At 50.5% G+C, this 27166-nt stretch overlaps 1 protein-coding gene across 3 annotated transcripts in view; it reads left to right on the forward strand.

Moving 5' to 3' along the window:
* Positions 1–26751, forward strand: part of INPP5F (inositol polyphosphate-5-phosphatase F) — a 144485-nt gene extending 117734 nt beyond the window's left edge. For all 3 annotated transcript variants that reach the window (XM_088466446.1, XM_088466448.1, XM_088466447.1), the window contains 10 exons: positions 2216–2293; positions 2397–2517; positions 6635–6763; positions 8729–8846; positions 9927–10125; positions 14159–14230; positions 21297–21370; positions 22426–22554; positions 22928–23015; positions 24772–26751. In XM_088466446.1, coding sequence (XP_088322572.1) covers positions 2216–2293; positions 2397–2517; positions 6635–6763; positions 8729–8846; positions 9927–10125; positions 14159–14230; positions 21297–21370; positions 22426–22554; positions 22928–23015; positions 24772–25810 — 2047 coding nt within the window. In that variant the 3' untranslated portion in view covers positions 25811–26751. The remainder of the gene's footprint in view (positions 1–2215; positions 2294–2396; positions 2518–6634; positions 6764–8728; positions 8847–9926; positions 10126–14158; positions 14231–21296; positions 21371–22425; positions 22555–22927; positions 23016–24771) is intronic.
* The last annotated feature ends 415 nt before the right edge of the window (positions 26752–27166 follow it).

Raw genomic sequence — 27166 nt, forward strand, 5'->3', positions numbered from 1 at the left:
TAAGAGCAGAGAATGAGGAGGGGAAGGGGAGGAGGCAGAGGAGGGGGATGAAGGTGGCTATAGGGGGTTAGAGCGGTGCCTAGAAGTAGAGCAGCAGAGCTGTAAGAGCAGAGAGTGAGGAGGGGGAGGGGAGGAGGCAGAGGAGGGGGATGAAGGTGGCTATAGGGGGTTAGAGCGGTGCCTAGAAGTAGAGCAGCAGAGCTGTAAGAGCAGAGAGTGAGGAGGGGAAGGGGAGGAGGCAGAGGAGGGGGAGGAAGGTGACTATAGGGGGTTAGAGCGGTGCCTAGAAGTAGAGCAGCAGAACTGTAAGAGCAGAGAGTGAGGAGGGGGAGGGGAGGAGGCAGAGGAGGGGGATGAAGGTGGCTATAGGGGGTTAGAGCGGTGCCTAGAAGTAGAGCAGCAGAACTGTAAGAGCAGAGAGGGAGGAGGCAGAGGAGGGGGATGAAGGTGGCTATAGGGGGTTAGAGCGGTGCCTAGAAGTAGAGCAGCAGAACTGTAAGAGCAGAGAGTGAGGAGGGGGAGGAGGCAGAGAAAGGGGATGATGGTGACTACAGGGGGTTAGAGCGGTGCCTAGAAGTAGAGCAGCAGAACTGTAACAGCAGAGAGTGAGGAGGGGAAGGGGAGGAGGCAGAGGAGGGGGATGAAGGTGGCTATAGGGGGTTAGAGCGGTGCCTAGAAGTAGAGCAGCAGAGCTGTAAGAGCAGAGAATGAGGAGGGGAAGGGGAGGAGGCAGAGGAGGGGGATGAAGGTGGCTATAGGGGGTTAGAGCGGTGCCTAGAAGTAGAGCAGCAGAGCTGTAAGAGCAGAGAGTGAGGAGGGGGAGGGGAGGAGGCAGAGGAGGGGGATGAAGGTGGCTATAGGGGGTTAGAGCGGTGCCTAGAAGTAGAGCAGCAGAACTGTAAGAGCAGAGAGGGAGGAGGCAGAGGAGGGGGATGAAGGTGACTATAGGGGGTTAGAGCGGTGCCTAGAAGTAGAGCAGCAGAACTGTAAGAGCAGAGAGTGAGGAGGGGAAGGGGAGGAGGCAGAGGAGAGGGATGAAGGTGACTATAGGGGGTTAGAGCGGTGCCTAGAAGTAGAGCAGCAGAACTGTAAGAGCAGAGAGTGAGGAGGGGGAGGAGGCAGAGGAGGGGGATGAAGGTGGCTATAGGGGGTTAGAGCGGTGCCTAGAAGTAGAGCAGCAGAACTGTAAGAGCAGAGAGTGAGGAGGGGGAGGAGGCAGAGGAGGGGGATGAAGGTGGCTATAGGGGGTTAGAGCGGTGCCTAGAAGTAGAGCAGCAGAGCTGTAAGAGCAGAGAGTGAGGAGGGGAAGGGGAGGAGGCAGAGGAGGGGGAGGAAGGTGACTATAGGGGGTTAGAGCGGTGCCTAGAAGTAGAGCAGCAGAACTGTAAGAGCAGAGAGTGAGGAGGGGAAGGGGAGGAGGCAGAGGAGGGGGATGAAGGTGGCTATAGGGGGTTAGAGCGGTGCCTTGTAAGTAGGGCTGCAGAGCTGTTAGAGTAGAGAGTGGAGTAGGTGGTATGAAATGTGGACAGCATAAGGGGGACTTAGTCGTTGGGTGCGGTGTGCCGTGGTTGGGGTGTAATAGTTTAGGCCTTACATACTATACACGCACCAGTTGTAGTCTGCTTATATCAGGGTTATGTGGACACTTGTTACCCATTGCTGCTGAAGACGTGGATTGGTAATGGTTGATTTGTGCAGTATCTGATTGGCTACTGAGCACTTCATATAGTAATGAGCCCAAATCACCGTGTATTATGTCCTCTGTAATGGTAACTCCTCTCCTCCCATCATTCAGTGTCTCCCAGTGTATAAGGTGGGTGTATCGGAGACTGTAATGGGTTCCGGGACTGGTCCTATATAAACTAAGGACCTGAGTTACTTTACAGATATCCATGTCCCGTCTTTCATGCGGTTTATGTACAGAAAAGGAAGCGATAATGGAGGCGGTGATCTGTGTGTAGTGTATTTTCCTTATTGTCCTACCATAAGGTCCTGGAATCTCTGCTGAGCACTATTAGTACTGTGTGGCTTTCCTGCTGTTGTCCTCTCAGCGGCTTCTGTGTATAGAACTAGTGTAGTTACATGCTGGTAGGGAATATTACGCTGTCGTGCTTGTGTCTGGCAGATCAGGCGCCTCTGTTCCTCAGTGTGGGTGGGTAATTGGGGAAAGGCTGAATACCTGTAATATAAGTCTCTGTATCTTCTGTATTCGCAGCCGCGGGATGAAGTTTGAGAACGTCCAGACTCTGACTGATGCCATCAGTGATATAGTTATGGACATGAAGTGGTGCTGGTAGGTAACAGAGAGGAAGCTCCTGAGACAGCGGAGAACGAGAGAGACGGCTGCTCACATAGTAATAATAGTAATAATAATAATAATAATAATATTATACTAGGGTGGATCAGGCTGGTGTGATCTGTAAGCAGGACGGGATCTTCAGAGTAAACTGCATGGACTGTCTGGACAGGACAAACGTTGTCCAAGCCGCCATAGCTCGAGTGGTGATGGAGCAGCAGGTAATTCTGCCAAATCTGGCTTACCTCACCCCAGCACCGTATTCCCTGATTTACTATCACTGCACTGATCTGACCTGCCCTTCCCTGTACGCCATCTCTTCCCGACCATACGCCATCTCTGTCCTTCCCCCTGTACCCCATCTCTACCCCCCATATGCCATCTCTGTCTGTCCCCCTGTACGCCATCTCTTCCCGACCATACGCCATCTCTGTCTGTCCCCTAGTACGCCATCTTGTCCTCCCCCCTGTACACCACCTCTGCCTGCCCCCCCTGACCTGCCTTTCCCTGTATGCCCCCCTGACCTGCCTGCCCCCCCTTATCTGTCTTTCCCTGTATCCCTTCTCTGCCTGCCCCCCCCTGATCTGTCTTTCCCTGTATCCCTTCTCTGCCTGCCCCCTGATCTGCCTTTCCCTGTATGCCCCCCTGACCTGCCTGCCCCCCCTGACCTGCCTTTCCCTGTATCCCTTCTCTGCCTGCCCCCCTGATCTGCCTTTCCCTGTATCCCTTCTCTGCCTGCCCCCCCTGACCTGCCTTTCCCTGTATCCCTTCTCTGCCTGCCTCCCTGATCTGCCTTTCCCTGTATCCCTTCTCTGCCAGCCCCCTGATCTGCCTTTCCCTGTATCCCTTCTCTGCCTGCCCCCCCTGATCTGTCTTTCCCTGTATCCCTTCTCTGCCTGCCCCCCCTGATCTGTCTTTCCCTGTATCCCTTTTCTGCCTGCCCCCCTGATCTGCCTTTCCCTCTATCCCTTCTCTGTCTGCCCCTCTGACCTGCCTTTCCCTGTATCCCTTCTCTGCCTGCCTCCCTGATCTGCCTTTCCCTGTATCCCTTCTCTGCCTGCCCCCCTGATCTGCCTTTCCCTGTGTCCCTTCTCTGCCTGCCCCCCCTGATCTGCCTTTCCCTGTATCCCTTCTCTGCCTGCCCCCCCTGACCTGCCTTTCCCTGTATCCCTTCTCTGCCTGCCCCCCCTGACCTGCCTTTCCCTGTATCCCTTCTCTGCCTGCCCCCCCTGACCTGCCTTTCCCTGTATCCCTTCTCTGCCTGCCCCCCCTGACCTGCCTTTCCCTGTATCCCTTCTCTGCCTGCCCCCCCTGACCTGCCTTTCCCTGTATCCCTTCTCTGCCTGCCCCCCCTGACCTGCCTTTCCCTGTATCCCTTCTCTGCCTGCCCCCCCTGATCTGCCTTTCCCTCTATCCCTTCTCTGCCTGCCCCCCCTGATCTGCCTTTCCCTCTATCCCTTCTCTGCCTGCCCCCCCTGATCTGTCTTTCCCTCTATCCCTTCTCTGCCTGCCCCCCTGATCTGCCTTTCCCTGTATCCCTTCTCTGCCTGCCCCCTGATCTGCCTTTCCCTGTATGCCCCCCTGACCTGCCTGCCCCCCCTGACCTGCCTTTCCCTGTATCCCTTCTCTGCCTGCCCCCCTGATCTGCCTTTCCCTGTATCCCTTCTCTGCCTGCCCCCCCTGACCTGCCTTTCCCTGTATCCCTTCTCTGCCTGCCTCCCTGATCTGCCTTTCCCTGTATCCCTTCTCTGCCAGCCCCCTGATCTGCCTTTCCCTGTATCCCTTCTCTGCCTGCCCCCCCTGATCTGTCTTTCCCTGTATCCCTTCTCTGCCTGCCCCCCCTGATCTGTCTTTCCCTGTATCCCTTTTCTGCCTGCCCCCCTGATCTGCCTTTCCCTCTATCCCTTCTCTGTCTGCCCCTCTGACCTGCCTTTCCCTGTATCCCTTCTCTGCCTGCCTCCCTGATCTGCCTTTCCCTGTATCCCTTCTCTGCCTGCCCCCCTGATCTGCCTTTCCCTGTGTCCCTTCTCTGCCTGCCCCCCCTGATCTGCCTTTCCCTGTGTCCCTTCTCTGCCTGCCCCCCCTGATCTGCCTTTCCCTGTGTCCCTTCTCTGCCTGCCCCCCCTGACCTGCCTTTCCCTGTGTCCCTTCTCTGCCTGCCCCCCCTGACCTGCCTTTCCCTGTATCCCTTCTCTGCCTGCCCCCCCTGACCTGCCTTTCCCTGTATCCCTTCTCTGCCTGCCCCCCCTGACCTGCCTTTCCCTGTATCCCTTCTCTGCCTGCCCCCCCTGACCTGCCTTTCCCTGTATCCCTTCTCTGCCTGCCCCCCCTGACCTGCCTTTCCCTGTATCCCTTCTCTGCCTGCCCCCCCTGACCTGCCTTTCCCTGTATCCCTTCTCTGCCTGCCCCCCCTGATCTGCCTTTCCCTCTATCCCTTCTCTGCCTGCCCCCCCTGATCTGCCTTTCCCTCTATCCCTTCTCTGCCTGCCCCCCCTGATCTGTCTTTCCCTCTATCCCTTCTCTGCCTGCCCTTCTGATCTGTCTTTCCCTCTATCCCTTCTCTGCCTGCCCCCCTGATCTGCCTTTCCCTGTATCCCTTCTCTGCCTGCCCCCCTGACCTGCCTTTCCCTCTATCCCTTCTCTGTCTGCCCCTCTGACCTGCCTTTCCCTGTATCCCTTCTCTGCCTGCCCCCCTGATCTGCCTTTCCCTCTATCCCTTCTCTGCCTGCCCCCCTGATCTGTCTTTCCCTCTATCCCTTCTCTGCCTGCCCCCCTGTACGCCTTCTCTTCCTGACCTGCCTTTCCATGTTCTCCTCTTATTACCCCCCTATCCTGCCTTTCCCTGCCTCCCCCCTGAACTGCCTTCTCTGTTCCTGTCACCTGACCTGCAATTCCCCCTTCCTCTTCCTAGTCACCTGACCCAGTCCCCCTTCTCTCTGCCACTTCCTCATGTGACCTGCATCCCCCCAGGTACTGCATTCTCTGCTCCTGTCACACTGCCTTTTCTATACACATGACCAGGCACCCCGCTGCTGCTGTTCAGTCACCTGATCTGCCCCCCCTACCTTCTCTGCTCCTGTCAGTCACCTGCCTGGTTACCTGCCCCCCCACCTACCTTCTCTGCTCCTGTCAGTTACCTGCCCCCCCACCTACCTTCTCTGCTCCCGTCAGTCACCTGCCTGGTTACCTGACCTGTCACCCCTACCTTCTCTGCTCCTGTCAGTCACCTGCCTGGTTACCTGCCCCCCCCCCACCTACCTTCTCTGCTCCTGTCAGTCACCTGCCTGGTCACCTGACCCCCCCCCCCACCTTCTCTGTTCCTGTCAGTCACCTGACCTGTCACCCCTACCTTCTCTGCTTCTGTCAGTCACCTGCCTGGTTACCTGCCTCCCCCCACCTACCTTCTCTGCTCCTGTCATTCACCTGCCTGGTCACCTGACCCCCCCCCCCCCTACCTTCTCTGCTCCTGTCAGTCACCTGCCTGATTACCTGACCGCCCCCCCCCCCCCTACCTTCTCTGCTCCTGTCAGTCACCTGCCTGGTTACCTGCCCCCCCCCCCCCCCACCTTCTCTGCTCCTGTCAGTCACCTGCCTGGTTACCTGACCTGCCCCCCCACCTTCTCTGCTCCTGTCAGTCACCTGCCTGGTTACCTGCCCCCCCCCCCCCCCTACCCTCTCTGCTCCTGTCAGACACCTGCCTGGTTACCTGCCCCCCCCCCCCCCACCTTCTCTGCTCCTGTCAGTCACCTGCCTGGTTACCTGCCCCCCCCACACCTTCTCTGCTCCTGTCAGTCACCTGCCTGGTTACCTGCCCCCCTCCCCCACACCTTCTCTGCTCCTGTCAGTCACCTGCCTGGTTACCTGACCTGTTTCTGTACTGCAATAGGGCATAGTAGGGATCCTTAACAACACTGACCAGGCTGATAATAATGTTACTCACAGTACCTAGAACTTCCTGCTTTCTCTCATGTTGTGGGACCTACAGAAGTGTCCTCATACATCTAGCCTCCTTGTGTGATAAACAGCCCTTCTAATCGCGTCATGCCATGGCGTCACTCGGTAGCGCTGAGCTGCTTGTGCTAACTATTCGCATCGGTGTGCGAATAAGACGCATTTGAAGGTAAAGTCACACAAAAAGACGCTCTGCGCTACAGTCACACAGAGCTACCGCGTTGTGTAGCGCACGGAGGACAGATGTATGTGGGCACATGTGTATATTAAGGAACGTGGGAGCAGGGCGTCCTTGGGTTATGATGGTGTTGTGAGACCCTCTATAATGAATATAACTGACCAGGATGCACTTTATATGACGTCTGATCTACAGGTTTCTCTTTTCAGCTGAAGAAACTGGGTGTGATGCCACCGGAACAGCTGCTGCCCATGAAATGCTACAGACTGTACCAAGTAATGTGGGCAAACAATGGCGACTCCATCAGCAGGCAGTACGCGGGGACAGCGGCTCTAAAGGTCTCAGCGCCCACATTCCTGCCGCTAGGCATAACTACAGCCATGGGCAAAAGTTATGAGAATGACACAAGTATTGGTTATCACAAAGTTTTCTGCTTCAGTGTTATTAGACCTTTGTGTCAGATGTTACTATGGTATACTGAGGTAACATTACAGCATTACATAAGTGTCAGGTGTTATTATGGTATACTGAGGTAACATTACAGCATTACATAAGTGTCAGATGTTACTATGGTATACTGAGGTAACATTACAGCATTAGATAAGTGTCAGATGTTACTATGGTATACTGAGGTAACATTACAAAAGTGTCAGATAGTACTATGGTATACTGAGGTAACATTACAGCATTACATAAGTGTCAGATGTTACTATGGTATACTGAGGTAACATTACAGCATTAGATAAGTGTCAGATGTTACTATGGTATACTGAGGTAACATTACAGCATTAGATAAGTGTCAGATGTTACTATGGTATACTGAGGTAACATTACAGCATTACATAAGTGTCAGATGGTACTATGGTATACTGAGGTAACATTACAGAATTACATAAGTGTCAGGTGTTACTATGGTATACTGAGGTAACATTACAGCATTAGATAAGTGTCAGATGTTACTATGGTATACTGAGGTAACATTACAGCATTACATAAGTGTCAGATGGTACTATGGTATACTGAGGTAACATTACAGAATTACATAAGTGTCAGGTGTTACTATGGTATACTGAGGTAACATTACAGCATTACATAAGTGTCAGGTGTTATTATGGTATACTGAGGTAACATTACATAAGTGTCAGGTGTTACTATGGTATACTGAGGTAACATTACAGCATTAGATAAGTGTCAGATGTTACTATGGTATACTGAGGTAACATTACAGCATTACATAAGTGTCAGATGGTACTATGGTATACTGAGGTAACATTACAGAATTACATAAGTGTCAGGTGTTACTATGGTATACTGAGGTAACATTACAGCATTACATAAGTGTCAGATGTTACTATGGTATACTGAGGTAACATTACAGCATTACATAAGTGTCAGATGTTACTATGGTATACTGAGGTAACATTACATAAGTGTCAGAGGTTACTATGGTATACTGAGGTAACATTACATAAGTGTCAGAGGTTACTATGGTATACTGAGGTAACATTACAGCATTACATAAGTGTCAGATGTTACTATGGTATACTGAGGTAACATTACATAAGTGTCAGAGGTTACTATGGTATAGTGAGGTAACATTACATAAGTGTCAGATGTTACTATGGTATACTGAGGTAACATTACAGCATTACATAACACTTGTGTAACGCTGTAATGTTACCTCAGTATACCATAGTAACATCTGACACTTATATAATGCTGTAATGTTACCTCACTATACCATAGTAACATCTGACACTTATGTAATGCTGTAATGTTACGTCAGTATACCATAGTAACATCTGACACTTATGTAATGCTGTAATGTTATGTCAGTATACCATAGTAACATCTGACACTTATGTAATGCTGTAATGTTATGTCAGTATACCATAGTAACATCTGATAAAAAGGTCTAATAACACTGAAGTAGAAAACTTTGTGATAACCAATACTCTGCCTGCCTCCTGCACTGTTACTAAGTGCACTGGTTCTGTGCTTTTCTGCAGCCATGTTTTATTGCTTTGGTCGCTCTGGGAGAGGTGTGAGGCATTGCTGCTGTATTGGCATCGGGAATAAGATGGATGATAATACATGATGGGAGAGAAATTGATTTAGTATAAGTTGCTGGAGAGTATGGTGAAGCCTTTATCAGCGTGGTGCTAGCACAGGTGCACTCTGCCCCCTAGTGGCAGCTCGTAATAATAACCAGCTATTCCCGCAGCCCCTATAAGTATCTCTCAGTAAATCTCTTCCTCCGCGCTTCTCGCTGCCCTGACCTCTGACTCTTTATCACCGTACAGGGGGACTTCACCCGGACCGGGGAGAGGAAGCTGGCCGGGGTGATGAAAGACGGTGTAAACTCCGCAAACCGATACTACCTTAACCGGTTCAAGGATGCATACCGGCAGGCGGTGATCGGTAAGAGGAGGCATTGGGCATGTATGAGGAGGGGGTCACCGCCATAACACAAATAATATCATTTCCCGACCTTTCCCAGATACCTCATGGAGTTTGCATGTGGATGAGCGGTTCGGTTCTGGCTCTTATTGGCTGTCCGGCTCCCACGTTTCCGATTACCAATAAGATAAATCCGAACTTGCGCTAATTTGGCTAAAATCACAGAGTAAATTCAAACCATTCTCCTCTACTTCTCATGCATTAAATATAGAAGTTCAGTGAGATACATTATAAACATACAACTTTTACTGTTAAAGAGGAACTTTTACAAAAAAATTATTGTATAACTTTTTTTTATTTCCAGATAGATACAAATAAATTCTGTGGCACTTTACACCATGTTGTTTTCATTAATCCAGAATAACGATGTGAGCAGGGTAGGGGGATGGTTCCAGTAAGCGGGTCACAGGCTATTTGTACATAACTATCTGCCCCCAGGGTCAGGTGGTCTCTACGTATAGCGATCCGTTTCCTTTGTATGTGAGAGGTAGTAGGGCTGCTCTTTGGTGGCACTTTAACACTTTATTTAGCACTTTAACACCTTCAAATTATTATTATTATTTTCTCTTATTGTATATATTTATATTTATTTGTTTTCTTAGCATTTGTAACCTTTCACCTATATCACCCATTAGCACATAGTATGTGTTTTATTCTGATCAACACATACTAACACTTTAGTCTCTGACTGGTGTGCTTCCCTGGGGTGGCTGGCCTTCGCTGGCTTTTTTGGGGTTCTGCACCCCAGACAATGACCAAGTGATAGGGACCTCCAGTATCAGAGACGCCGTGACGCGGCCTGGGGGCTTAGCCATATCTTTGCAAATACTGTATATGCAACTGAGGTCTCTGAATTATCTCCACCTGTAGTTATTCATATCTTATTGCTGATCTCATACTGAGAGCTGGGGGATGACTTTGTGCTGTTCCTTATATAGAATAACCCCTCCATTACATGCACCTGAGGGATATTACTGACGTGATTGAGCAGCTACCAACATGTACTGACGCCCCCTTATGCTGTAGTCCTTTCTCTTGCAGACCTGATGCAGGGGGTCCCTGTGACCGAGGATCTTTATTCCATTTTCACTAAGGAGAAGGAGCACGAAGCTTTACACCGTCAGAGCCAGAGGAACCACCAGGAGCTCATCAGTCAGCTCCTCCAGAACTACATGCAGATGTTACTACCAGACAATGAGAAGTTCCATGGCGGATGGGCCCTTATAGACTGCGACCCCAGGTCTGTAATCACATATGGGGGGGGGGCGTTATGCACAATGTTACATAAATATTTATGCAGCAGTAACCTGCCTGATTCCTAGTTGTCCTATTTATTAGCCACTTACATGCGTAGGACTTGTCTCCTGTAGCACAGTAAGGGACTAACCATGTGTGTGGGGAAGAGATTCTGCTCTCACTCCTGCTGTCAGGTCAGGCTGTGCTGGTGATCATAGTGCTGTCAGGTCAGGCTGTGCTGGTGATCATAGTGCTGTCAGGTCAGGCTGTGCTGGTGATCATAGTGCTGTCAGGTCAGGCTGTGCTGGTGATCATAGTGCTGTCAGGTCAGGCTGTGCTGGTGATCATAGTGCTGTCAGGTCAGGCTGTGCTGGTGATCATAGTGCTGTCAGGTCAGGCTGTGCTGGTGATCATAGTGCTGTCAGGTCAGGCTGTGCAGGTGATCATAGTGCTGTCAGGTCAGGCTGTGCCGGTGATCATAGTGCTGTCAGGTCAGGCTGTGCCGGTGATCATAGTGCTCTCAGGTCAGGCTGTGCTGGTGATCATAGTGCTGTCAGGTCAGGCTGTGCAGGTGATCATAGTGCTGTCAGGTCAGGCTGTGCCGGTGATCATAGTGCTGTCAGGTCAGGCTGTGCCGGTGATCATAGTGCTCTCAGGTCAGGCTGTGCTGGTGATCATAGTGCTGTCAGGTCAGGCTGTGCCGGTGATCATAGTGCTGTCAGGTCAGGCTGTGCCGGTGATCATAGTGCTGTCAGGTCAGGCTGTGCCGGTGATCATAGTGCTGTCAGGTCAGGCTGTGCTGGTGATCATAGTGCTGTCAGGTCAGGCTGTGCAGGTGATCATAGTGCTGTCAGGTCAGGCTGTGCCGGTGATCATAGTGCTGTCAGGTCAGGCTGTGCCGGTGATCATAGTGCTCTCAGGTCAGGCTGTGCCGGTGATCATAGTGCTGTCAGGTCAGGCTGTGCTGGTGATCATAGTGCTGTCAGGTCAGGCTGTGCCGGTGATCATAGTGCTGTCAGGTCAGGCTGTGCCGGTGATCATAGTGCTGTCAGGTCAGGCTGTGCCGGTGATCATAGTGCTCTCAGGTCAGGCTGTGCCGGTGATCATAGTGCTGTCAGGTCAGGCTGTGCCGGTGATCATAGTGCTGTCAGGTCAGGCTGTGCCGGTGATCATAGTGCTGTCAGGTCAGGCTGTGCCGGTGATCATAGTGCTGTCAGGTCAGGCTGTGCCGGTGATCATAGTGCTGTCAGGTCAGGCTGTGCCGGTGATCATAGTGCTGTCAGGTCAGGCTGTGCCGGTGATCATAGTGCTGTCAGGTCAGGCTGTGCCGGTGATCATAGTGCTGTCAGGTCAGGCTGTGCTGGTGATCATAGTGCTGTCAGGTCAGGCTGTGCTGGTGATCATAGTGCTGTCAGGTCAGGCTGTGCCGGTGATCATAGTGCTGTCAGGTCAGGCTGTGCTGGTGATCATAGTGCTGTCAGGTCAGGCTGTGCTGGTGATCATAGTGCTCTCAGGTCAGGCTGTGCTGGTGATCATAGTGCTGTCAGGTCAGGCTGTGCCGGTGATCATAGTGCTGTCAGGTCAGGCTGTGCCGGTGATCATAGTGCTGTCAGGTCAGGCTGTGCCGGTGATCATAGTGCTGTCAGGTCAGGCTGTGCCGGTGATCATAGTGCTGTCAGGTCAGGCTGTGCTGGTGATCATAGTGCTGTCAGGTCAGGCTGTGCCGGTGATCATAGTGCTCTCAGGTCAGGCTGTGCCGGTGATCATAGTGCTGTCAGGTCAGGCTGTGCTGGTGATCATAGTGCTGTCAGGTCAGGCTGTGCCTGTGATCATAGTGCTGTCAGGTCAGGCTGTGCCGGTGATCATAGTGCTGTCAGGTCAGGCTGTGCCGGTGATCATAGTGCTGTCAGGTCAGGCTGTGCTGGTGATCATAGTGCTGTCAGGTCAGGCTGTGCCGGTGATCATAGTGCTCTCAGGTCAGGCTGTGCCGGTGATCATAGTGCTGTCAGGTCAGGCTGTGCCTGTGATCATAGTGCTGTCAGGTCAGGCTGTGCCGGTGATCATAGTGCTCTCAGGTCAGGCTGTGCCGGTGATCATAGTGCTCTCAGGTCAGGCTGTGCCGGTGATCATAGGTTGGAGCTTGGGTCAGACAGAAATGCTTGGCTAGTCCGCTGTATAGAGGGAAGGAGGGAGCTGTGAGACTCGGGGAGGAAGAGATGGCTTTTATACCAGACAATTATTATACTGCTGGACGGCATCTTAAGGATTATGAAGTTGCTGGTTGCTGTGGGTGGGGCAATTGATGCTGGACAAGCCGGCCAATCAGAGAGCTGAACTCTGTTAGATTAGTGTTAGTGATGGCCAATGAGAAATGGATGTTTGTGTAACTATTGTTTGGCACCCTGACTTTAAATTAGGGATTTGCAGGCTCGGATAGGTTCGAGTTTGCACGTTGAGTTCGGATTTTTCCCTCCAAAAAAACGGAACTCAGAACAAAAGTCCAGGAATGATGACGTTCGTCCATGTAAGATGACGTTTTGCCTCTTTCTGAGTTCCGTTTTTTTGGAGGGAAAAACTCGAACCTATCCGAGCCTGCACATCCCTACATTAAATGTTACCGGAAATCCTCTTCCGGGATTTGGTGGTTAATGATTAAAACCCCGGATAGATGATGCATCACCTGCTTATTGCATATCTGTGACATAAGTGACAGGCAGGTGACCACCCAGGCTTCTCTCTGATTGGCTGCAGTGCTCTGTAGGGCCCATCAGTCTCCCTACTGTAGTGTGACCAGGCTGCCCTAGCCGCCTGCTGGACGCCCCCTGCATTACATGTAACTGGTCCTCGTCCCACTATTGCCGGTGATCATAGTGCAGCCACAGTCTGTGCCGGTGATCATAGTGCTGCCACAGTCTGTGCCGGTGATCATAGTGCTGCCACAGTCTGTGTCGGTGATCATAGTGCTGCCACAGTCTGTGCCGGTTATCATAGTGCTGCCACAGTCTGTGCCGGTGATCATAGTGCAGCCACAGTCTGTGCCGGTGATCATAGTGCTGCCACAGTCTGTGCCGGTGATCATAGTGCTGCCACAGTCTGTGCCGGTGATCATAGTGCAGCCACAGTCTGTGCCGGTGATCATAGTGCAGCCACAGTCTGTGCCGGTGATCATAGTGCTGCCACAGTCTGTGCCGGTGATCATAGTGCAGCCACAGTCTGTGCCGGTGATCATAGTGCAGCCACAGTCTGTGCCGGTGATCATAGTGCAGCCACAGTCTGTGCCGGTGATCATAGTGCTGCCACAGTCTGTGCCGGTGATCATAGTGCTGCCACAGTCTGTGCCGGTGATCATAGTGCTGCCACAGTCTGTGCCGGTGATCATAGTGCTGCCACAGTCTGTGCCGGTGATCATAGTGCTGCCACAGTCTGTGCCGGTGATCATAGTGCTGCCACAGTCTGTGCCGGTGATCATAGTGCTGCCACAGTCTGTGCCGGTGATCATAGTGCAGCCACAGTCTGTGCCGGTGATCATAGTGCAGCCACAGTCTGTGCCGGTGATCATAGTGCAGCCACAGTCTGTGCCGGTGATCATAGTGCTGCCACAGTCTGTGCCGGTGATCATAGTGCTGCCACAGTCTGTGCCGGTGATCATAGTGCTGCCACAGTCTGTGCCGGTGATCATAGTGCTGCCACAGTCTGTGCCGGTGATCATAGTGCTGCCACAGTCTGTGCCGGTGATCATAGTGCTGCCACAGTCTGGTGATGAGAGACCATTAGCACTGTTCCATCCTTGTAACCAGGTTTATGCTGATCATGGTTTCCCTGGTAAGAAGAGGACACTGCCCTCTAGTGGGAGATCTGGCAATTACTGGGCAGACTGTTGCACCTCGCCATGACCCCTCCCCTGGCGTCGCAGACTGAGAAGTGGGTGGTACTCACATAATCTAATGTCTTGTTCCTTGTGCTGTGCGGGTCTATTACAGGTCAGATGAGAGGCGCTGAGGCATTTCTGTAATCACTGTGTCTGTCTGTCTTTCTAGTCTCATCGATGCCACTCATAAAGATGTCGATGTCTTGCTGCTGCTGTCCAACTGTGCGTATTACGTTGCCTAGTAAGTGACTCCTCTCCTCCCGTTACTTATAATCACCGCTATTATAGGACTCCTTTCCTCCAGTTACATATAATCACCGCTATTATATGACTCCTGTCCTCCAGTTACTTATAATCACCGCTATTATATGACTCCTGTCCTCCAGTTACTTATAATCACCGCTATTATATGACTCCTTTCCTCCAGTTACTTATAATCACCGCTATTATGACTCCTTTCCTCCAGTTACTTATAATAACCGCTATTATATGACTCCTGTCCTCCAGTTACTTATAATCACCGCTATTATATGACTCCTGTCCTCCAGTTACTTATAATCACCGCTATTATATGACTCCTGTCCTCCAGTTACTTATAATCACCGCTATTATATGACTCCTGTCCTCCAGTTACTTATAATCACCGCTATTATATGACTCCTTTCCTCCAGTTACTTATAATCACCGTTATTATATGACTCCTTTCCTCCAGTTACTTACAATCACCGCTATTATATGACTCCTGTCCTCCAGTTACTTATCATCACCGCTATTATATGACTCCTGTCCTCCAGTTACTTATAACCACCGCTATTATATGACTCTTGTCCTCCGGTTATATCTAATCACCGTTATTATATGACTCCTGTTCTCTGGTTGCATATAATCACTGTTTATTTTTATTATATGACTCCTGTCCTCCGGTTACTGTATAATCACCGGTATTATATGACTCTTGTCCTCCGGTTATATCTAATCACCGTTATTATAGGACTCCTGTCCTCTGGTTGCATATAATCACAGTTTATTTTTATTATATGACTCCTGTCGTCCGGTTACTGTATAATCACCGGTATTATATGACTCTTGTCCTCCGGTTATATCTAATCACCGTTATTATAGGACTCCTGTCCTCTGGTTGCATATAATCACTGTTTATTTTTATTATATGACTCCTGTCCTCCGGTTACTGTATAATCACCGGTATTATATGACTCCTGTCCTCCGGTTACTGTATAATCAGTGTTATTATGACTCCTGTCCTCTGGTTACTGTATAATCACTTTTCTACTTCAGGGTCCATAGGGGGTCCACAGGGTTGACCTTGGGGTATAGGTTGGGAACCAAATCCGGGCACCACGCAGTTAAAGCTTTTAGCTCCCAGGATGCACTTGGGTCCACTCTCCCTATAACCCCGCCCCCCAGCCAGAGGCACCTCAGTTTAAGTTGGTGCCCGGCCGGAGTCGGGTCACCGTTACTGCAGGGGGGCTGCTTAGCAGCCTCTAAGCTTAAAAGAGTTTTGTTTTATTATTTTTTTACTATTCAGAGCGGCAGCATCAGACTGTCCAATGGACGTCTGAGCTGCCGCTCCTACACCCCGCCGGCGCTGCGACGCCAGTACAGATCTGGGGATCGCAGCGGGACCCCAGAGTCTGTACTAGCCGGGCTCTGGAGGAATCCCTGGGCTGCTGCCGGATCGACGGGGACAGGTAAGTCGCGTGGTCACCGCTTGCGGTGACCCGCGTGTACATGCAGCCTTATGCCTCCGGTCTCTGGGGACAGACCGGAGGCGCTAGCGGTGGCGGCGGGCTCCCCCTCCATGGAGGCATACCCCGCGTGTCCACAGCCCACCAGGGATTATAGCGGCAGCGGGAGCCGGCATCCCGGGGGGTTAATTGCTAGCCAGGGGAGGAAGCCTTCCCTGTCTAGCGGCTCCTCCCCTCAGCTCAGCGCGCCTTTCAATAATACAGTCTGGCGTCGCTGAGCTGCTTCCTCCGCGGGCCACGCTTCTTCTGAGGTCTCCAGCGGCCATTTTCTCTCTGTGGTGCTGCAGAACTCTTAGGATGTCAGTGAGCCCAGTCCCCCTGCGTACCTGGCCATTTTGGGTGAGTGTACACAGCGCTATAGCCTTCCCAGACACTGAATCTGGGCAGTTGAATGTAGCGACATTGTGCAGTATATTATATGTCATGCTTATGTATGTATATATATTTTTCTGCATTGTATGTGACTTATGCTAGTGCTGACTGTCTGCTTTTTCTCTCACCTGTCAGTGTATATCTATCCCTTTTCTTTATCTGCCCTAATACAGGTGTACCTGGGGTGGTTCTGAGACCTCACATATATATATTTGTTAATATCTGTGAGGTTTGTCACATACTGTTGCGTGCTGCACGTTGCCATATTTTAGATGGAACTGTGAGTTGCGTACGCTGATAATGGGTTCCTGCAGCTAATCTTAGCGTCAGTCAGGACCGGTATGGCGCTGCTTAATATTTCCGTCAAGATAGTCAGATATATCTGACCAGGAGATTGCACACGATACTGCACCCATTATTGCTATCCTGCAAGTCATAGCCTGCAGGAATTAGTGCGGAGGACTTTAACTCAGAAAGGTTTACGTATGCGGCACCATCTGGTGCCGGGCCCCTTGCACGACCCCCTTAAAGGGCGTTGTTTCTCAGGATCCTCTCCTTTGAGGATCGCCGGGCGGGCCCCATTGTCGTCACTCGCTTGGAGTTACTTCACCATACTGCCCTTTTGAACTCGGGGTATCTCGCAATTTCTTGCAATTTACCCCTGTGTCACAGACTATCGCTCCCTGCCGGGGTTTTTCACAGTACATGAATTACCTCCGATACCACATCGGTCTGTCATTCCCCTTGCAGGGATTACCACAACGGCCACCCTGGTGGATGTCGTTTTATACGAAATACTAATTGGCGTGATATACGCCCTGTGGTTACTGACCAGTGGCTCTGCCGTGAACTGGATGGTATATTCGGCTCTTTCCCTCTCACATGGGGGGGAGCCGATCTCAAGTATTATTATCCCTGCTTTGGGGCTGGTAGCCAGGCTCATTCTGGATATAGAGAATGTCGATCCTGCACCTGTATCATACATCTCCCGTTTTCTGCCCAGCGGGTGGATCTCATAGCGGGAGTCTGGCTGTCCCCAGATACGAGGAGTCACAAAGGCCTCCTGTTTCCCATTCCCTGAGGGTCCTCACAAGTAATGGAAATCCCCTTCTGGGATGGATTTGTATGTTAATCATCGGGTTACAGGCATTAATACGCCTCCCATCCCGGCCTGGACGGATTTTACGGATCCGTAGGTGGTAACTTTGCCTGAAATCAATGTACTCGTTTTCAGGGCCTGTTGCCCGTCCTACCATGGCCATCGCATGGTGATGCTTTTGTGACGTTTTTCCCCTCCAACACGTCTGAGGTTCAAATATCTTTTTGCCGCTCACAAAATATGCAGTGGTCATATGTGGGATTACCTCATGGGATGCCGGTCTTCTAACTTTCAGGGTTTCGGCGGCATCTGTATCCGCCGCAGTACCCTATGGCTGCGTTATGGGAAAGCAGAGGTGCACACTCCTTCCAGGGGGAAGTTCTTGTTTGGTCCTGACCTTGACAAGATCGTTGCATCATTGGCAGTATCACTAATGGGGAGATACCGTCTTTAGCTACTCCCACTACATTCGGACTAACTCTGTTAAGTCTTTTTGTCCTCAGGGTCAGCCTAAAGGCCTGTTTTTTCCTAGGCTGTCGGCCTCCACGGGGGCCACCATATCCAGTACCGAGCAGTCCTGGACTTCCGGACGACCCTGTTTCTACACCTGAGGATATACCCTCAGCCTGACGGGACAGGTCTACATCTGGGGAATTTCCAGAGTGAGGTACTGATTCTCAACGGCCTCTCATTGCTCATGCAGCCTCCTCACAGGCATTGGTACACGGGCCCTTCTTCAGAACTGATCAGGGCCTTACAATCCCAGAAAGCTATACAGTCTTTGTGGTAAGCAGAGCTATTTCGGCCAACCTCACTATCTCAGTGAGGGACTGGTTGTTCTACTTTCTTTTTGGGGCGGTGACCGACTGGTCCTCCTTTGCCTATACTCTGTCTCAAATCCCTGAATCAGATTCCAACGGTGCCTTGACTCAGGTGGAATCGTCCATGCTCCATCATCCGATGTTTGGAACCTGGGGATTTTATGGTATATCCGAGTATTCAGGATACGTACCTACGGGTACATACAGAGCCCTCTCATCAGCATGGGTTCAGGTTTGCTGTGCCACAGCAACACTTGTAAGTTTCGGGCTCTGCCTTTTGGGGCTGTCCTCAACTCCACCGGGGTTTACCAGCTTTATGGATTTTCTGACAGTTCACCTGTTCAGTGTATCCGAATGCTCCTTTCTCTGGACGGTCTCCTACTTTTAGCAGGATCACCAAGGTACTTTACCGCCAGGTCAGGATAACCGGGGCTTCTTCTCGTCACAGAAAAGTCCTCCCTGCATCCCTCACAGGGTTTTCTTCATCTGGGAGCACTGCTGGATTCTCAGAATCTGAGAATTTTTCTGGCGTAAGACAAGATCTCCACTCTTCAACTTCGAGGGTGCGGATATCTACGCAGTCGACATATGTCATTACTCTTTGTGATGCGCGGTCTACCAGAGTGTCTACCTTTTGGTAGGGTGGAATGTGCTCAGTTCCATTCCAGGCCTTGCCATAATTGACTCCCCTCCAGATGGATCGAGTTTTTTCCATCGGATCACTGTTCGAACGATGATACTTTCTACGGAGGCGAGTTGGTCTCTGTCCGGGTGGCTATGGCCATCTCGTCCAGGGTGTTCTTTGCTAAAGACAGTGTCTGGTCCGCATTCATTTCGGGGCAGTTGGACGTCTGTCGCTTCTGCCCTGCCACTTACCTTGTTGATACTTTAAGCTGTCTTGGACTTTCACTCTGGCCTAACCCATTTGTCACGGTTAACCTGAATAGGTTCAGTCCGACAGTGTCACAACAGTGGCTTCCATCTAGGCAACACTGGTAGTTGGGTGGCAATGTTAGGAATGTCACCCATTCTGACATAGTCCAAGGGTCTTCTCCTGGCCAACTCTGCGGTGTTTATTCCCGGAGCTCTCCATTGGGAAGCGGGCTTCCTCAGCCGTCACGGCGTGCATCCCGGGGACTAGTCTCTTCTCCAAGAGAGGTTTCAACTCCTGGTGAGCAGAGGGGGCCTCCCTGAGGGGATTGATCCCCATGGCCTTCTGACTCGATCACACATTACCGGTGTTACAGTCCAGCTCTAGGAGTACTGAAGCTACCTTCAGTGACTCTTTGTCAGTGAAGTGGTCCTTCCACTTTGTGTACCTGTGTCCTCCGGTCTCCCTTCTTCCTCGAGGTCTTTGGAAGTTTAATTCGAGACGGAGGGGCTTTCCTTCTGGGGGCTCCAGGTCGTCCCAGACATCACTGGTACTAAGATTTTCGGAGTCTCCTCCTCGATGCTCCGTTCCTACTGCTTCACTATCTGGACCTGTTGTCTCAGGGTCCTTGTTTTTCCCTGGATCTGGATCGCTTGTCTTTAACTGCGCCCCTACTGTGGTCCTCGGGCTTCCCTGGCTCTGTCTTCATTGAGATGTTTAGAGCAGATAGGCCAGACTTTGCTGGGATCTGCCACGGACTGTGGCATACATAATTCTTATGGTATCGTACCTGTCGATACGATCCTCCGGTGTCCAGGATTTCCAGATATTCTGGCATTCCTTCCAGCTGGCTTGGGTTTCACCCTTGGCCTGGCCTTCCTGACAGTGCGGATCTCTACACTGTCGGTATGGTTAAGATATGGAATTGCTCCGCTCTGGTATCCAGTTCATCCTTTGGAGTGTTTTCTGGATTATGTCTCCACTTATCCTCCCTAGGGACTCCTGGGGAGTTAGTAGTGGTTCTTTGTTCCCTCCGGGGACAGTCCATGGAACCGCTGGTTGTGATAGCCATTACATGGTCTATTGTTTAAGCTCTCTCTCTCTCTCTCTCTCTCTCTCAGGGTGTTTAAATCAACCAGGAGAGTGTCTGAATGGGGAGCGTTCTCATGTGGCTCCCTCTTCTGGAGGGCATCATGTCAGGGTGTGAGTTGCTCTCGCCCTGTGTTTCTTCTTAAAGTGGTTTTTAGGTTCCATATTATTCTGGAACTTATGGTATGGCCATTCAGTTCCCAGTCCTCTCGGCTGTTGTGGCCTCATGGACTGTGGTCCGGCCTCTTTGGCTTTATGTGATCCGTTCAAGTTCCTTATGGTAAGCGGACTCCTTATTGGTGGTCTGCGGTTTCTGGTTTTAACAGGAAACGATGGCCGGCCTATAATGAAATGTTGACTGGATGGCCTCGTATGTCTTCCTCAGGGGCCTACCCATGGGTGGGCATTTCTGTCGTTGAGGCTTGTTTTTTTCTCGGGCCGTGTAACCCTCGTGGGCGGCTCGTCGTGGCGCCTCGGCTGTTTTGCCTTACTAGGTGTCCACGTGGTCTTCTGTCCATACCTTTTTAAGGTTCTAGGCATTGGTTTCCTTTGCCTCTCAGGATGCTTCCTTTTTGGCGACGGATTCTCCTCTCAGCACAGGAGCGTCCCCACCCTTGGTTGAACTGCTTTGGGACATCCCCAAGGTCAACCCTGTGGACCCCCTATGGACCCTGAAGTAGAAAACAAGAGATATGGTAAGAACTTACCTTTGTTATCTCTGTTTCTACGAAGTCCATAGGGTCCACAGGGCGCCCGCCCTGACGCACCTGGCTTCATATGGGCTGTGTTACTGGTCACCGGCTTCCCGTCTCCTTTTCTGTGAGTATGGTTCTAGAGTGTTCCAGTTTTCTCTCTCTTTTTCTCTCCTCCTCCGGCCTTTGGCTACTTACAATCTGAGGTGCCTCTGGCTGGGGGGCGGGGTTATAGGGAGAGTGGACCCAAGTGCATCCTGGGAGCTAAAAGCTTTAACTGCGTGGTGCCCGGATTTGGTTCCCAACCTATACCCCAAGGTCAACCCTGTGGACCCTATGGACTTCGTAGAAACAGAGATAACAAAGGTAAGTTCTTACCATATCTCTTGTTATTATATGACTCCTGTCCTCTGGTTACATATAATCACTGTCATGACTCCTGTCCTCCGGTTACTGTATAATCATTGTTATTATATGACTCCTGTCCTCTGGTTACATATAATCACTGTCATGACTCCTGTCCTCCGGTTACTGTATAATCACCGTCCTTGCCCATCCTGAACCTCCCCAGTGCTCAGACTGCCTGTTCTCTTCCAGCTATGACGATGAGGTGGATAAAGTGAATCAGTACCAGCGGCTGAGTCTGGATGACTTGGAGAAGATTGAGATTGGTGAGTTTTGTGATGCTGAACATGGAGAGAACTAGAGATAGAAATACATTCCCTACGTTCCCTACTGCTTCCTGATATTCAGCCTCTCCGATGTAGCCCATCATGGCATGTCCCCCTCTGAGGGATACAGGTGTCCACTTCTTTCCATCTCCTTCTGTGGCTTCCATCCCTTACACTGGATCCAACTATCCAACAGATCCTGTAATCCACCGATCATTATTCCCTCCACTGACATCTCTCCTTCACCCCTCGGTCTCCATCTCAGTCTGTCTGCGAACCTGCTTCTCCTCCGCCCAGTCCCTGCAGTGGCTCAGTCTGACCTGATCCCTGCAGAGCCTCAATGATCTCCTCCCAGTGCCTCACCATACTGTGCCTCTCATACCTCACTCCATCATACACTGTCCCGACATTTCCTTTAAGGTGCTTCTTTATAGTAGATGAATCCCTTTGTCCCTGAATCCCTGTGCCTGGCATCTCGCCCCATTTATGGGACCTGTCCATTCTGTAGCTCCTCACCAGCCTTTGTGTGCTTGATTGTGTAACCTTTCATGCTGAAGTCCTGTACCACTTGTTCAGCGCTGTAGGATATATCTGGCACGTAATATATAAATCTAAGCTCCCCCATTTATTCAGTATTTGTGTCCTCACTGCGGTGTCCACTTGGATCCGTGGTCAGTAGACGACATGAGGAGTCCATAGGAGGAAATGTACCATACAGAACGTGACCTGTTAGACCTCCTTCCCATGTGGTCTTCTGCTGAAGTGACAGAGATGGAACAGAGCTAATCGTGACACGGGAGAGACCGTTCCACACACCTCATGGGTTAGGGGCCCAGGAAAAGCGTAGCACCTGGGCAGGTGGTGACTGTTATCCTTCATGTATCTGTACATTGAGAGGATCATGATAAAATAAATAACAGGCGGTAAGGATGGCCCTGTCCTGCTGGGCTTACAATCTAAGCGGCTCACATGCTGTAGGGATCCTGGGGAAGATATAGCGCATACAGTGGAGTCTCTTCTTCAGCTGTGATCTGTATTCGCCTCCTCTCACACAGGTCCTGAACCAACTTTCTTTGGGAAGCCCAAATTCTCCTGCATGCGGCTGCACTACAAGTACAAGGAGATCAGTGGCTACTTCCACACACTAAGGGCAGTGACGAGGAACCCCGAGGAGGATGGAAAAGGTAAAGGGACACAGACTGGGCGGTGGGCACCCTGGACATTTATATTGTAGTCACCACTGATCCCACTTGTTTCCCACTATATACTTGGGCTGGCACAGTGCCCAGAAGTAGCTGCTGTTGTACTACCTCACCCGGGGGCTAGAGAAAGCCGGGCGAGGTGTCCAGCTGTAAGTTCCTCTATATTACTACACCCTCTGGCACACTGCAATACCGAATATTAATTACCCACTATCTGTCCATCTCATTCTCCGTTCTGACACAGTGATGTAGCAGCCAAGAAGCAAAATCCCCCTGGGTGACTCCTTACTGTCCCTGTATTATGGAGCGTCACAGTGGATTTGCGTGGTCTCATAGTGGATTGTTTGATTTGTAGATACGCTGCTCTGTATAGCGGAGATGCTGCGAATCACCAGACAAGCCATAGGCTCAGACATTCCTGTCATCGAGAAGAAGCTGGAGAGGTGAGGATGTCAGCGTTGTACTGTCACTGAATATCTATCTGAACAGAGCGCCTCCTACTGGCAGAATCATGAATTTATGTAACTGGGGACTGAGCTGGGTTTATATTAGTCACTTATGTAAATGGCCGTTATCGTTACCGTACAATGATGACGGAAACACTGGAACTATCCTTGTATGGTTTGTAGTGTATCCGCCATCGTATTAGCCAGTGTGAGGATACCGGGTGACCTGGGTATCCTGGGGTTCAGGGATCACACAGTGGAGCAGGTTATAATGAAGGCAAGATGATCTTTATTCATAAAGACACAGAAATCCAGCAAACAGTAAGCAGGGTTATATCATTACAGTCCACTCAGAGTTCAGCAAGGTCTTTTCCAGCTGCTATATATCTCCTCCCTACCTGGCCAGCAATGACAGCTGTATCAGGGCACACAGAGCTGCGTTATCTCTCCTCCCTACCTGGTCAGCAATGGCAGCTGTAGCAGGGCACACAGAGCTGCTATACATCTAAAGATACTGAGAGGGGACCACACCCCAACCTCCAGAGTCACACTGCACTCACACACTTCCCACAATTCCCCATGCTGCACCACCCTACTTTCCTCTCACACAGAGCTGCTATTTATCTCCTCCCTACCTGGCCAGCATTGACAGCTGTAGCAGAGCACACAGAGCTGCTATATATCTTCTCCCTACCTGGCCAGCAATGACAGCTGTAGCAGGGCACACAGAGCTGCCCTATCTCTCCTCCCTACCTGGCCAGCAATGGCAACTGTAGCAGGGCACACACAGCTGCTGTATATCTCCTCCCTACCTGGCCAGCATTGACAGCTGTAGCAGAGCACACAGAGCTGCTATATATCTCCTCCCTAATTGGCCAGCAATGGCAGCTGTAGAATGGCACACAGAGCTGCTGTATATCTCCTCACTACCTGGCCAGCAATGGCAGCTGTATCAGGGCACACAGAGCTGCTGTATATCTCCTCTCTACCTGGCCAACAATGGCAGCTGTAGCAGGGCACACAGAGCTGCCCTATCTCTCCTCCCTACCTGGCCAGCAATGGCAACTGTAGCAGGGCACACAGAGCTGCGTTATCTCTCCTCCCTACCTGGCCAGCAATGGCAGCTGTAGCAGGGCACACAGAGCTGCTGTATATCTCCTCTCTACCTGGCCAACAATGGCAGCTGTAGCAGGGCACACAGAGCTGCTGTATATCTCCTCTCTACCTGGCCAGCAATGGCAGCTGCAGCAGGACACACAGCGCTGCTATATATCTAAATACACTGAGAGGGGACAACACCCCCAACCTCCAGAGTCACACTGTAGTCACACACTTCCCCACAATTCCCCTTGTTGCACCACCATACTTCCCTCCCTCTCTCTCATTGGTGGGCCCTGGTGTCAGTCTTTCCAGAGAGTAAGGAGGAGGGCTTTGTAACAGGAACACGCCCTTGCTGTCTGCTGCTGACAAACTTCCTGTGTGAGACATGCAGACTGAGGGCTTCAATTTAAGAACACAGATATGGGACATGGGGTTAACTCTTTTCAACATGCAGGCAAGTCCTAGAAGTCCTTTTCCCTTGCCTAGTAACAATGTCTATACGGGACACTTATTGCAGCATAATCCATAACACTGGCTGTGAGAGTATAGACATTGTTACTATTAATGTGCAGCATTCATTGTGTACGTTCTCTGAATTACACCCAGGTCTGTCCCTCCTGATAATAACAGCCTTATTTTGGAAACCTTTCAGGAAGAGCAGCAAGCCTCACGAGGAGATAATGGGGATACGTTCCAAAGGCCAGAAATTGGGGATAAACAGTATGGGCCTGGCCCAGAGCAAGAACTTCCTGATGAGCAAATTCTCATCTCTTAACCAGAAAGTCAAACAAACCAACATCGGGAGTTTACGCAAGTTGGGAACCTTGAACAAAGCGGAGGTGAAAGGCTTCCTGAAGCCCAACCTGCAAGTCAGTCTGTGGAAGTCCGATAGCAGTCTGGAAAACACCGGTACGGAGGGCAAAGGTCATTTGGAATCAGACTTGGACCTTTCCTCAGACAGTGACTCCTTCCATTCTGATGATTACATTCCAAAGTCCGACGACGATGGGCAGGTGACCAGCTCGCTGGAGAACATTGGCCAAGTGGATTATGTTCTGCCGAGCTGTGGAATAATCGCCTCTGTTCCTCGCTTGGGAAGCCGCTCCCAGTCGGTCAGTAGTGCCGAGATGAATCTTCACATTCCCACTGAGATCCATGTCACCCAGTGTGAGACATCCCCAGAACAGAATGCCCTCATAGATTTTGGAACCCCCATTGATGCCTACTGCCACCAGTTTGTTCAGGATGCCCAGACCAAAGATGGCCTTGTTAAGAGTGAAAATGAGGCACAGATGAACGATGTGTCATTGAGCAATAATTCCCACAACACATCTAGCACTGAGCTGGAGACTGAAGCAGAACAATGCAACCGGCCTTCTCAGCTTGAAGTCTCTCTTGGTGACGCCGGCTCCTGTTTGTTATCCGTAGACCAAGCTTCGACATCTGGACGATCAAGCCCGGGATCAGGCTCGGCGGACAGCAGTAGCAGCCGAGTAGTCTCGCCATTCGCCAAGATCCGTAGCTCGGTGGTCCAGGTGGCCAATATTACTCATGCCGGACTGGCTCAAGGGATCAACTTTGCTGTGGCGAAAGTGCAAAAGTCTCCAGAACCCGAAACGGTACCAGCAGCACCACAGAGCGATTTCAAAGAAATGTTCACTCAATGTCAGACCCGTATCATACAGATCTGATTTGGCCTAAGGCCAGATTCCTAGACAAGAATAGCAAAGACGCGCAGAAATTCTTCCATTCCGCCTCTGCTGGAGAACACTGTATGACCGGTCCTGTAGACCTCCCTCCGAGGCATTGGCATCAATTGTTTACAGTTTTTGTTTTTTGTTTCATTTTTTTAAGATCTCTATTTTTCCAGGCTGGGTATTTTGGGCATTCATTACTGATTTACATCATTCGTGGCAGAGACGGTTTCTTTTGCCACAACTGTGGGATTTTTCTTTTGATAGGGAAAACGCTGTATTTTAGTTTGTATCATTATTTATTTTTTAGATTCTTTTATTATAAGTCATGCGCTGGTTCTGGTTACACACAATGACATTACTGACACTTTTTAATTTGCACAGTCTTCCCCTTTGCCTTAAAGAAAGTATTACAGTGACCTGTATCCCCCTCGTCACCAGCTTACTGACGCGTTATAAACGGAGACATTACACTGGAAGCAATAGAGAGAATAATAGCGTTTATAGTGGACGCCCCCTTACACCATCTGTTTTACTAATCCCTTCCTAAGAATGCGGCATTGGCGGTTGTGACCGCGCCGTTTCTGATGTTGTTTAGTAGGGTACATATAGCGGGACCTCTGCTGGTAGTGATCCATGAAAGACGCGGCGCGGCATCTCTTCTATGACAGTGAGAGCAGGGAAACGTGCCGAGACCCTGCCACCAATGTACCATCGTTCAGCGAGAGACCTGTATTAGACTACTACGCTCACCCTGTGTTACCCTCCCAGTATTTATACTTGTGTACATGGTGACGTGTTCCGTGTCTCTGGCACAACTTCATTTAAATATTTATTAGGATTATTCCGGTTATTGTCCATCTCTATTTGTAGTGTTTTAAAATATATATATAATATGTGTAAAAAAGGGACTTATTTTAATTAAAAAAAAGGTACAAGACTGAGTTTTACTGTCTGATCTCTCTGCTGTCTTATTCACATGTTATACCATCGCGGCTTTGATCTCTCACGGATCGCAATTGTGAAATTATGCGAATGACTCAGGAACGCAGACTGCCGGTCACTCACTCTGCGAGGGAATCCTTTGTGTGCGCATAATCGCAATTCTATCACTGTACACACAAGCGCAATGGCAAACAATCGATCAATCTGCGCAAATATCGGCAATATGTCCACATCTTAATCAGACCTACAGTATTGATCGTAGCTCTTCCTCGTAGTGAAGGACACTAGTGTTATTATATGGAATAAGTTCTATTCACATCAGCAAGTATCTTCTATGATCAGACCAGAAGACATCTCGGAGATATCATTTGGGGGGTGGGGAAACTTCCGGTCAGCCAACCCACTGAA

The sequence above is a fragment of the Taudactylus pleione genome, unplaced genomic scaffold (genome assembly GCF_031769625.1).
Source record: "Taudactylus pleione unplaced genomic scaffold, aTauple2 ptg003137l, whole genome shotgun sequence".
Lineage (NCBI taxonomy): Eukaryota > Metazoa > Chordata > Amphibia > Anura > Myobatrachidae > Taudactylus > Taudactylus pleione.